The following is a 13,058-nucleotide window of genomic DNA, read 5'->3' as shown; positions in this document are numbered from 1 at the left end:
CAAGTTGCCCCATTTCTGCTGGCTGACACATTGGAGTATGAGCTATTGAAGTTCCAGCATATCTCCTCTAATAGTGACCATATATTGTGTGCCTTCCATATACCTGGCTTAGTTCTAACCATTGCGCTTCCTGTGTGTTACTACAGCAATAGCAGGCTCCCACCTCCCAGGCACAATCATGTTTCCTATCCTGCTGACACTGGGAGTGACATCATGACTTGCTTTGGCTGATGAGATGTGAGCAGAAGTGGCATGTCTTTATAAAAAGTGTTTACAGGCTAGTAAGATGGCTCAGCGCTTAAGAGCACTGCTCTCCCAGAGGTCCTGAGTTCAATTCCCAGCAACCACATGGTGGCTCACAACCATCTGTAATGGGATCCAATGTCCTCTTGTGGTGTGTCTAAAGACAGCAACAGTGTACTCACCATATACATAAAATAAATAAATCATTTTAAAAAGGTGTTTACAACACAGGATAGAACTTCATCTTTCCTCAGCCCATAGTATTCATCCCAAGATGTGAACCTAGGTGAGTGATATCCTGGAGGTTTTGGGGGCTGCTTGTTTCTCAGAATAACTCAGCTCTTCCTAGCTGATACACTCCAGCATAATTCATATGTTAAAGCTTCGGGGGCAGCTTTTGTTCCCTTAGGCATCTGGGTGAGCAGAGAAGTTCGAGTTGCTGTGTGTGTGTCTGTGTGTCTGTGTGTCTGTGTATCTGTGTGTGTTTATATGGTGTGTGTACAGTATGTGTATGGTATGTGTGTATGGTGTGTGTGTGTGGTATGTATGTATGATGTGTGTGTGTCTGTGTGTGTATGGTGTGTGTGTATGGAGTGTGTGTATGGTATGTGTATGGTGTATATGTGTATGGGGTGTGTGTGTATGGCATGTGTGTATGGTGTGTATGTGTATGGTGTGTGTGTGTGTGGTGTATGTGTATGGTGTGTGTGTGTGTATGTGTGTGGTGTGTGTCTGTGTGTATGTGTGTGTGTGTGTTTTGAGGCAGAGTCTCTAGCTCAGGCTAACCTGGAATCCTGTGACCCAGGTTGGCCTGAAACTCAAGAATTCTCCTGCCTTGGCCTCTCATGTGGAGGTGGTAGCTACTATATCAGTCTCTATGTTTTTGTTTTGAGACAGGTTCTTACTGTGTATTCAATCCGACTTGAAACTTACTATGTGGCCCAGGCTAGCCTCAAATTCATGGCAGTCCTTCTGCTCAGCTTCCCAGTACTAGGGTTACAGGTATACACCATTTCACCCTAATAGATACAAATTGATTGTTTGTTTGTAGTGTGTGGAGGTCAGAGGACAACCCATGGGAGTTGGTTCTCCCTGGAACCCTCTCCTCTCATCAGGGCTTAGTGGCAAGTGCCTTTACCCCCTCGTCCACTTTGATTTTTTTGAATTCCAAATCTTGACAAGTGGACTCAGGCAAATATCTACCTTTCTTTAATCCTCAGTTTCCTTATTTCTAAAACATGGTTTAACTCCCAAGGGCCCTTAAGAGTGTTGAACAGCAGGATCTAGCACCCTTTAGACTCCCACAGGGGAGAGGGAGTATGCCTAAGATTCAGGAAGCCCCAGCACTGAAAAGAAAGCCGGCTGGGGGATAGAATGCCTGCTCAGTCTATGAGAAGCCTTGGACTCCATCCCTAGCACCCTGTAAACCAGCATGGTTTTGTACAGCTTCAATCCCAGACCTTGGGAGGTAGAGCCAATCAGTTCACATTTATTCTTGGCTATATAGTTTGAGGCAAGCCTGAATTTTTATTTTTTCGATTTTTAAATTTTCCTTTACGCGAGTGTCTTTTTACACGAGTGTTTTGTCTGCCTCTCTGCACCACGTGGGCTCTTGCAGCTTGATGAAGTAAGAAGGGGAGGGGTCAGGACTCCAGGAACTGGAGTTATGAGAGCCTTCTGAGCCAGTGTTTAGTGCTGAGACTCAAATTCATATCCCCAGCAAGAACAAGTGCTTTTAACCGCCGAGCCATCTCTCCAGCCCCAAAATTAAAAGAAATAAAAACATGGTTACACAAGTCTTGTTATGAACCACTCGGCAAATGGAAAAATTAAGGTTGAGAGAGGTTAAATATGTCTGGAGTCACAGTCCTAGAAGTGGGAGGTGGGGCTAGAACTCAAGCTGCTGAGGTTTTCCTCTTAACCATGCAGTACCTAGACGATATTTTCTACCTGTAGTTAGGAGGCTATGATGGAACTTAATACCTCTTCCCGCTCCTCTGGGCACTAGCTCAGGACCATACACTCGCACTCTCTGACCCCTACTACCCCGCACCCAGGCATCCCTGCCCCCACCACACTACCAGGTTCCACCGCCCTCGATTCCACGCCCGCCTCTGACGCCTCTTGAGGTGGTCCCGCCCCTACCAGACCTCACCTCCGCCTGCAAGGTTAGCCCAAAACGCTAGTACTCTTGCAGCAATCCTGTCACCGACAGGCCACGCCTATCTCTTGGCTCCGCGGGCCGTGCCCCCACCCATAAGACCACGCCCACCTCCGGGCGCCAACTCTCATGACGCCCCGCCCCTTCTAGGCCCCACCCGCGCACCTCTCCGACTCTTGCCGCGGCCTCGCCCCCACCACCTGGGCGGAGCCGGCGCGGGATCCGGGTGTCAGTGCTGGCAGCAGCGGCAGCTGTGGGGCGAGGGTCGCAGCCCTGTGCGGGCCATAGCAACTTCGTGGGCGGATCCTGGTGTGCGAGGCGGGACCCGAGGTGAGCCCAGGAGCGGGTGCACCAGCCAACCGGCCGATTCGCCTGTGCATTATGACAGGGCTGAACTGGGGTCCGTGCGAGCCTAGGTCCCGCACCCCCAGTGAGCGCTGCTGGCTCTTCTGGGTTCCCCGCACCCCGCAAGCTCTGTGAACGGTGGCGGGGTGGGCGAGAAGCCCAGCCGGGGGGCGAGCGAGGGCTCCATATGGTGATGGGGGAGGCACTTGCTGGTGCACACAGTGCAGTGACAGTTCGGATGCCAGCCTTGAGGGCCTGGGGACCCTTAAATGGCCCGGAAGAGAAGCCTTGGTGGGGCGGGGGCCACCCTGGAGGCCCTGCCCGACGGACGCTTTGCAGTCCCTCCTCAAACCCGTTCTCCCGGAACACAGGGTGGGGTTGGCTGTGTTCTCCTTAGAAATGCACCGGGCAGAGAAAGAGAAAAAAACGAAGGCCGTTGAGAAATACTTTTGCTTGGGCTTCGGAGAGCGACTCTAAGCTAGACAGCTGGAGAAAGTGAAGCGGGGGCGGGGGATGGGGGAGAGCTTGGAAGGGCACCCTGGATTCGGATAAAACAGCATGCTGGAGTGTGGGAAGATATAAACAGCAGGATATAGGGTGGTGGGTTTTATGATCACTAAGTGGCTAGGGTAATTCTCTTGGATTTGGTGAATTTCAGTCCTGTCTTTGTGGACCATGGCTGGGGTGAGTCAGCTTTGGCCAAGAGGGAGGCCCAGCCTCTTTGACAAATAAAATGGCAGGTACCCACTTGGGAGTCTAACTGGGCCTTTAAACCTTATGCTATATTTTTAGAAATTCCCTTTACCCTGGGGGACAGGGAAAGGGTTAAAGTGGACTTGGAAAGGACATAACAGGCACTCCAGTGGCAGGCACCAGCTAAATTCAACATCCAGGCCCTGATGGAAGGGGCTCTGTCTAGTTGGCAGTCACCCCCCCCCACCCCGCCCCAGCTCCAGCTCACACCTGGCTATACCAGCTGCTTGCACTGGGCAAAGTCCAGCCTGGAGCCCGTGCAACTTCCTCACCACCACGCCCCCGACCCCCAACTGGCCCTGAATTTTTACCTGTTACCTGGTCCTGCCTCTGAAGGGAGAAGATCAGAACTTTCTACTATAAAGGTTCAACTTTTCTTTTCTTTTCTTTTCTCTTTTCTTTTCTGTCTGTCTGTCTTCCTTTCTTCCTTCCTTCCTCCCTTCCTTCCTTTCTTTCTCTTGAGACAGGTTCTCATATAGCCCACCCCAGTTTGGTACCAAACTTCCAATGTGGCACAGGATGGCTTTGAACTCCTGAGACTCTCTGTCTCTACTCTGTAGTGATGGAATTACAGGCATGCACATCACACCTGGTCCTGGGTGCTGGGGCTGAAACCAGAGGTCAGTGCTCTACTAAGTCATCCCCAGCCTCAGCTTCACCTTTGTGTTAAGATTAAGCAGCAGCTACAGCTCTCTCGCTGTGGCGTTGGTCTGTCTTATGCACAGCTGTGTCTCTTCAGAGACCAGTGCCTGGTGCAGAGAAGGACTCGCAGAAGTTTGTTGGTGAATGTGACAAGAATCATTAAGAAGGGCACAGTGGTGCACGCCTGTAATCCCAGCTCCAGAGGCCGGGATCCACCACATGGGGAGTTTGAGGCCAGCCTGAGCTACCTGAGACCTTTTCTCAAAGAATAAAAAAGGAGAAAATGAGTGGAGAGAATGCTCAGCTGTTAAGAGCAGGTCTTTCAGACAACCTGACTTAGAGTCTTAGAGCCCAGGTCAGGCAGGTTACAGCTGCCTTTAACTACAGCCCCAAGGTGGAGGAGATACCTGTCAACCCCATACCCTAGTCACATATGGAGCCCTAGTCTGGCTCCGTAGTCAGACCTTGTCTCCATAAATAAATTAATTAAGAATAAATAAAACGGGGTTGGGGATTTAGCTCAGTGGTAGAGCGCTTGCCTAGGAAGCGCAAGGCCCTGGGTTCGGTCCCCAGCTCCGAAAAAAAGAACAAAAAAAAAAAAAGAATAAATAAAAAATAAAACTAGGGCTAGGGATGGCTTTGCAGGAGATGGCACTTGCTGCCCAGCCTGATGACCTGAGTTTGAGCTCAGATAACCAATGGGGCCAGACCCACCCCTTACAGGAGTCCACTCTTTCACAGTAGGATTTCTGGCCTCCCCTCCAAACAGATCCCACCAAGATGGCGTCCGCTAGTGAGCCCCCTGCCAGCCCACGGGACGCTGCCGACCAGAACTTTGACTACATGTTCAAACTGCTCTTGATCGGGAACAGCAGCGTAGGCAAGACCTCCTTCCTGTTCCGCTATGCCGATGACTCCTTCACCCCCGCCTTCGTGAGCACAGTGGGCATTGACTTCAAGGTCAAGACAGTCTACAGACACGACAAGAGGATCAAGCTGCAGATCTGGGTGGGCTGAGCAGCCCTGTAGGGAGTGGGAGGGCAGTCAGTAGAAAATCAGACCCCGAGTAGTTCCCAGCAGACACAGAGAGTAGCTCGGGGCAGGGAGGCGTCTTTTATCTCTGAGGGAAATCCACCAGCGTATGGGAACATACCTCCCCTAAGGAGGGACGAGGTAGGCTGAAGGCACATGTTGGTTTGAAGTCCCAGTGACTATTAAGGAATAATTTGGAGCCATCTTGACTCCCATGAGGTTACCAGACTCAGGGTCATGTCTGCCCCTCAGACTGGGCCATGAGGGAAGACCAGTTTTCCTCCAATCAGATTGGACTGTGAGGGTGGGTCCATACCTCCCCATCACACTGGGCCACAAGAGTAGACCTGTCCCTTTCAGGGTCCTGCAGAGTCAGGCGGGGAGCAGGTGCCCCCTATCTAGCTGACTGACTGCTGTTTGCCCAGGACACAGCAGGCCAGGAGCGCTACCGGACAATCACCACGGCCTACTACCGCGGAGCCATGGGCTTCCTGCTGATGTATGACATCGCCAACCAGGAGTCCTTCACAGCCGTGCAGGACTGGTAAGTACTGACCAACCGCTGACCTGGCACGGGGCCATTGTTCTCCCCTTCCCGATCTCTAACCGCACTCTCGATGTCCACAACTCCACAGGGCTACGCAGATTAAAACCTATTCCTGGGACAACGCCCAGGTCATCCTTGTGGGGAACAAGTGTGACCTGGAGGATGAACGGGTCGTATCTGCTGAGGATGGCCAGAGGCTCGCTGATGATCTTGGTTAGTGCCCAACCTGAGCCACAGGCCCGGTCTCCTGGCTCCATCCCAGACCCACAGTGGTCACCTGAGGATCTGGCGGGGGAAGGGAGATTCCCATGTGTTGGGGCCGGGGAGATGGCTTAGTGGGTAAGATAGAATGCTTTTCCCGTGCAAAATGAGGTTGTTTAGGTCCCGGGCACCCATGGACTTGGCTGGGATGGCTCAAGAACTGCTCTTCCAGAGGTCCTGAGTTCAAATCCAGCAAACATGAGGTGGCTCAACCATCTGGGTTGATGAGTCCCCAGTGTACACCTACAAATAAAATAAATAAACCTTAAAAAAAAAAAAAAGAAAGGACACACACACACAGAACACACAGACACACACACACACACAGACAGACACACACAGACACACACAGACACATACACACACACACACACACACAGACACAGACACACACACACACACACACAAACACACACACACACACACACACACACACACACACACACAGACACAAACACACACACACACACACAGATACACACACACACACACACACACACACACACACACAGACACACACACACACACACACACACACACACACACACACACACACACACACACACACACACACACACACACACACACACACACACACACACACACACACACACACACACACACACACAAACACAAACACACACACACATACATACATCACCACACACAAACACACACAGACACACACACACACACCTTCATGCCTATAACCCCAGCACTGGGATGAGGATCACTGGTACTTACTGGTTGCCCTGGTAGCTTTAGGTACCATGAGAGACCCTTTCTCAATGGAATGTGTGAGAGTATGAGAGAGCAGACCCCCTGATGTCCTTTCTGCCTCCAGTAGAGACTCATACCTGCACACAAATGTGCACATACACCAAACACACAATCCGAGATAACCCACAAACATGCCCATACATCAGCCATGTTCTCCCACGTGGGGGTACATGCCCTGTCCTAGGAACCCAGTACCTTGACCCTGGTGACCTCTTCTCATTTTTTTCTTCATTTCTACAATAGGTATTAACATACCATGGTTTTTATTTTTGTTGTTGTTTTGAGGCAACATGTAATCCTTGTTGGCACAGAACTCCGTCATGTAGGTAAGGCTAGCCTCGACATCACATGGGACCCACTTGCCTCTGCCTCCGAAATGCTGGGATTCAAGGCGTGTACTTACACACCCAGCATCTCGTACCTATTTTCTATGCTCTCTGAAACAGGAGTGAAGTGATTCTGTGGTTCTGCTTTTTTGGGTTTTTTTGTTTGTTTGTTTGGTTGGTTGGTTTGAAGAGCTGAACCCAGGGTGTCTTAAGCAGACACCCTATCACTGAGCAACACCACCAACCCAGGCTTTTATTTATTTATTTGTTTTTTTATTTGGACAGCCTCACTAGCCCAGGCTGAACTTTGAACTCATGATCCTGTCTTGACCTCCCAGATCGCTGGGACTGCAGGCTTCCCCCTAATTCATTTGTTGTAGGATTTGCCTGTGAACATCCGAGTGTAGTGGGTCTCTCCTAAATTCTACATCACGCTTCCATGTTGCAGGAACTTGCAATTAAATTGCCCTGAGGTTTACCCCAGGATACATACCGAGACAGTCTCTTAAGCAGAGAAACAAGGGCTGGAGAGATGGCTCAGCAGTTAAGAACTTTTTCTGTTCTTGCAAAAGACCTAGGTTCAATTCCCAGCACCTATGTGGCAGCTAACAAGGTATTGTGGTATGTACTTCTCATCCCAGCACTCAGGAAGCAGAGGCAGAAGCAGGAGGGAGAATCAGGTTCAAAGTCAACCTCAGCTACATAGTCCAGACCACACGGGGCTCTGTGAGACCTTGTTAGAACCAAAGAAAAGACACTTAGAAGGCAGAGGTTCAAGGCTAGCCTGGGCTGCATTGCAAGTTCTAGATCAGGCAAAGCTACAATAGTGAGGCTCTCTTCAAAAAAAAAAAAAATCCCAAAACTGTTACAAAAGAAATATGAAGAATGCGGATGTGTGAGGGGAGGTTGGCACGTTGATAATAAGACACCAAATTTACCTGAGAAGACAGTAGAGCAACACAGATTTCACCAGGTACGTAAGAGCTGATTCATAATAGTCACCATTCAGTCACTCGGTGAGTGGCTTCTGAGCATTTACTCAGGGCTGCAGCTTAGCAGTAGAACACCTACCCAGAGTCGCCCAGCGAGGGGCTGGGGGCATGGCTCCGGGGTAGAGAGAGCCTCTGTCTCGAATTGCCCAGTGAGGGGCTGGCTCCCTGGTAGAGAATCTGTCTTGCCCTGGTCTCCACTCCTGCACTAAACAATGCCCAATGCCTCCTCCATACAGGTTTTATATCAGGGACCAAGAGCTCCAGGAAGAATCACGCCCTCCTTGGCTGGTCCACTCTAGTAGCAGAGATGACTATAAAGTGGGAAGCATACACTCACCTAACCAGGGTTACACTTAATTCTAGAAATCAGACGGACTTTCTCACGCTGACCATCTTTTTTCCCTCCAGCTCCAGCTTCGCAATATGTCCTTTCTGAGCTGGGGGTTGAGAGATGGCCTCAATATAGTCCAGGCTGGCTCTGAGCTTTCAACATTCTCCTGTCTCAGCCTTATGAGTCCTGGGATTACGAGTGTGTGCCATTATGCCTAGACACACACACACACACACACACACACACACACACACACACACACACCATCATATTGAAAATGTACTAATTTAATTTTTATGTCCCTTTAAAAGTTATCTATTGGGGTTGGGGATTTAGCTCAGTGGTAGAGCGCTTGCCTAGCAAGCGCAAGGCCCTGGGTTCGGTCCCCAGCTCCAAAAAAAGAAAAAAGAAAAAAAAAAGTTATCTATTATTAGTGTACAGTGCAGTGCATGTGCAGAGATCAGAGGACAACTTCAGGAGTAGGGTTTTGCCTTCCCTGTGTGTCCCAGGGCTTGAACCCAGACAAGTGCTTTTGTGGGCTGAGCTGTCTCACTGAGTCTCTCCTTGTTGATCCCGGGTCTAGAGGTCAAACCCAGGGCCTTATGCACGTTCCATGTACCAGGTACCGGGGATCTGAGCCCAGGCCCTCATTCTTGCGAGGCAAGCTCTTTACCATCTGGGCATCATCTCCCTGGCCCCCACAACACTGCTCTAAATACAGTTATCTCCCCTTCACCGCTGGGGGCAGGTTTAGAGACAGTGTTTCTTGGGGTAGCCCTCGCTGTCCTAGAGTTGACTCTGTGACCAGGCTGGCCTTGAACTCACAGAGATCCACCTGCCTCTGCCTCGTGAATGCTGGGATCAAAGGTGTGTAGCAGCACTGCCTGGCCTCTCTTTTTAAATATGTGTGGGCGCTTCGCCTGTATGTATGTCAGTGCCTCTCGTACTGCAGAGTCAGGTCCCCCAGAGCTGCAGTTACAGATGGTTGTGAGGTGCTACGTGGGTGCCGGGACTTGAACCCAGGTTCTCCGGAAGAACATCCAGTGCTCTTGATGGTTCATCCGTCATCCCCGTCATCCATCCTCCATTCTCTCTCTCTCTCTCTCTCTCTCTCTCTCTCTCTCTCTCTCTCTCTCTCTCTCTCTCTGCACACACACACACACACACACACACACACACACACACACACACACCCCTGTGGAGGTCTTGTAAGTTTTGGAGATTAAACTCAAATCATCACCAGACTTGGTAACAAGTACCTTTACCACTGAGCCATCTGTCTGTCTTCTGAAGACTCTTAACTGGGCACAGTGGTATAACCTGTAATCACTGCACTCTGACAGCAGAGGCAGGAGGATTGCTGAGTTGGAGACTCTATGAACTATTTCAACATTGCTACACAGTGAAATTTTTCTCAGAACTTTAAAAAGGTTGACAGAGGCTGGGAAAGACCCTAGAGTCTATATTCAAACAATCCGGCCTGGCGGTGTACACGTCATCCCAAGGAGCTTTGGGCAAGCCAGCCAAGCCTGCTTGGTGAGTTTTAAGTCACTGAGAGACCCTGACTCGGAAAAACAGTGATGTCATCGAGGAACACACCCATGCACACATGTGCAGCCACACATACATGTGCACCCCACATGTGCATGCACACGTGCACACACAATGTGTACACCTCACATGTTCATCCATATACATGTGCATCCGCATACACACATGTGTACCCACCCACATACACATATGCATACACACATGTGCACCACACACATGTGTACCCATACACGCACCCCGCACACATGCATACACACATAAGCACCCTCTACATGTGCACTCACACATATGTGCACCCATACATATGTGCATCCATGCATACATGTGCATCCACACACTCACACACTCATGTACTCGTACAAACATGTGTGTACGTTACACATGTGCATCAACACATGTGTGTACACACACATGTGCATCCCATACACATGTGCATCAACACACATGTGCATCAACACTCATGTGAACCTGCCACACACATGCACACACAAACATGCATCCACACATGTACACACATATATGCATTCACACACGTGTGCCCACAAAAACACACATGTGCACCAACACACATCTGCACCCTTCCCACACACACACATCAGATCAGGCAGGAGTGAACTTAGAATGCGGGTTTGAACAACTCCACTTTCTAGGTCCAGTCCCTAGGGTCTGACATGGCTGTGCAAACTGTCCCCACCTTCTTCCCATCCAGGTTTTGAGTTCTTCGAGGCCAGCGCCAAGGAGAATATCAACGTGAAGCAGGTGTTCGAGCGCCTGGTGGATATCATCTGTGACAAGATGAATGAGTCCCTGGAACCCAGCTCCAGCCCAGGCAGCAATGGGAAAGGCCCAGCCCTTGGGGATACCCCACCCCCACAGCCTAGCAGCTGCGGCTGTTAGGTTCGGCCCTTGACCTCCCCACACCTGTCCTTCTTGCCTCTTCATGGGCAGCAGCCAAGGTGTGAGCTATGGGGACTGTCTCTCAGCTCAGGGCACCCCCTTGCCTCTGGTCCACGTCCCCCTCCTCTTGCACAAGTTCAGCTCCCTTTCTCTCCATGTCAGAATGCTCAGACAGTCCTGGTTAGAGCCCACGCCCCGGGCTCTGCTCAGCATTGTCTGGGGTTGGCACACCCACACAGGCATTCGATGGAGGTAGCTGTAGGTGCCATGGCCTTTCCTGATGATGGAAGAATGTCCCATGCCTTCCGCCTCAGAACCATTTCCCAGGTGTGTGATCTACTCCTCTGCTGTTGGCTGAAGATGTCACCTGGTGTGGGACGCTGTCCAACTCAGTCCTGGTAGCCTCTCGATCTCAGGTCCACCAGTTTGGCCTTGAAACCTGCCTGTGAACTGGCCACTGCCAAGGATACAGGCAGGTCTGCCGTCTCCATCTCTGCCTCTCTGGCATCGGCCGGAAAGCCTGCTTTCCCGTTATAGAGGGATAGAGTCAGAGCCCCTGACACCCGGGACTCTCCAAAGTGCCTTCCAAGCTTCTCCTGAATCCATGCCACTCCCAGAATTAAATTTTGGATTATTCAGGGCCCTATCACATGGAGGCTGAGAATTGCCCCACCCTTAACAGTACAGCTTTCTGTCAGTTTACCTCAGAGCCAGGGAACTGAGGCTGTCCACCCAGGTCCCCATCTGTCCCGTGTTTTAAGCAAGAGCTTTACAAACCTTACATCCTGTGTAGAAACGGAAGTGGAGAAAGCAACCCACAGAGGGCGTGCCCTTGCTAGTCAGTTTCTCATGGCAGGATTTGGGCTTCTCCACCCAAGGACTCATGTATAGACCCAGCGTTGGCATCGTCACCATCAGTTGGCCCAGGGACACTGGGGTTGTGGGGAAGGATTGGGGAGACGGCATCAGTGGGCAACCCAGTGTTTTTGTTTGTACATCATGGGAGCAACAGGCCCTCCTGTGAGTTAGGGATGGGCTTCGGGTGTGGTTGATGTCTCTACAAAGCTTGAGACTTAGCCCCTAGGATACTCGACTCTCTCCAGCTAGGAAGTCTTTTGACTCACCGACCAAACTCCCCTAAACACCATCTGACATACATGGTCCAGGTGACAGATGGTCGCTCAGAGTCACATACCCCTGATTCTGTATCAGTGTGTCCTCCTTCAGTCCCCAGAGCCAAAATCATTCTGCAGCCCTACTGAGCACAGCCTCTTCCTGGGGTGTGTACAACCTACGGTGCCTGCTTCAGGTCCAGATGTGTTTCTAGGCCTGCCAGTGGCTGTCTTCGTACAAAGTGAGGGCGTCTGACTACTGGGAGGAAAGAGTCAATTTTTTTTTATGTTGCTTTATCATTAAATAGTCAAAACAATGAAAATTATGTTCTTAAGGTTCCACAGCATGTTGGGTATGGTGGAGGAAAATATTTGATCCCAGCACTTTGGAGGCAGAGTTTGAGGGTAGCCTGGTCTACAGAGCGAGTTCCAGAACAGCTGGGGACAAAAAGAAAACCTGTTTTGAAAAAACGAGAGAGAGAGAGAAGAGAGAGAGAGAGAGAGAGAGAGAGAGAGAGAGAGAGAGAGAGAGCAACTAGGCTGGAACCAGTCCACTTGCCAGCATCTGCCTACTATTTTGCACAGGGTCCTGTCTTGAAGGCCCAGCACCACACAAACTAGGCACATGGTCCAGGGATGTCATCCTAGTAGAGGCAGGAGGATGGGAAGTTTGGGGCCACCTTTGATTACTATCTAGGATGTTTGAGGCCAGCCTGGAGCTATAAGAGCCTGTCACAGAGGAAAAGAAAGACCTGTCAAAGATTCTGTGGACCAGTCAGTCCATTGCTCCCAAGTTCCCAAGCACAGTGGTGGAGAGCCTACCCTTAGTTAGCTAAAGCCCGTCCTGTCAATTTGAGTCAACTAAATCACCTCTGACTGGATCTTGGACTTAGTCTCGGCTTCCTGTGGATTGATGAGGCTCTCTCGGTTCTACTCTGAATACCAACAGAGGAAACCACCTTGTGGTTTTCTTACAACTGGGGATTTGGCTGGCAGAATGGCTCATCTGAAGACACTTGCCACCAAGCCCGATGACCTGAGTTAGATCTCGGGATTTAAGCCACCCTCTCACCTCCACACACATT

The 13,058-nt window shown here is 50.6% G+C and overlaps 1 protein-coding gene across 2 annotated transcripts; it reads left to right on the top strand.

Moving 5' to 3' along the window:
- The first annotated feature begins 2,575 nt into the window (after positions 1-2,575).
- Rab3d (RAB3D, member RAS oncogene family) lies at positions 2,576-12,299 on the top strand. Of its 2 annotated transcripts, none has more exons than XM_032909291.1 (5): positions 2,576-2,734; positions 4,914-5,152; positions 5,602-5,720; positions 5,812-5,936; positions 10,674-12,299. In XM_032909291.1, the coding sequence occupies exons 2-5, from the start codon at positions 4,925-4,927 to the stop codon at positions 10,859-10,861; spliced, it is 660 nt and encodes a 219-aa protein (XP_032765182.1). In that variant the 5' UTR covers positions 2,576-2,734; positions 4,914-4,924; the 3' UTR covers positions 10,862-12,299. The 2 variants fall into 2 exon arrangements, with proteins under 2 accessions (XP_032765182.1, XP_032765183.1); XM_032909292.1 differs by having other exon boundaries at positions 2,589-2,734; positions 4,889-5,152.
- The last annotated feature ends 759 nt before the right edge of the window (positions 12,300-13,058 follow it).

This window comes from Rattus rattus, chromosome 8 (assembly GCF_011064425.1).
Source record: "Rattus rattus isolate New Zealand chromosome 8, Rrattus_CSIRO_v1, whole genome shotgun sequence".
In the NCBI taxonomy this organism is placed as follows: Eukaryota; Metazoa; Chordata; class Mammalia; order Rodentia; family Muridae; genus Rattus; species Rattus rattus.
This window is presented reverse-complemented; position numbering and strand designations above follow the sequence as displayed.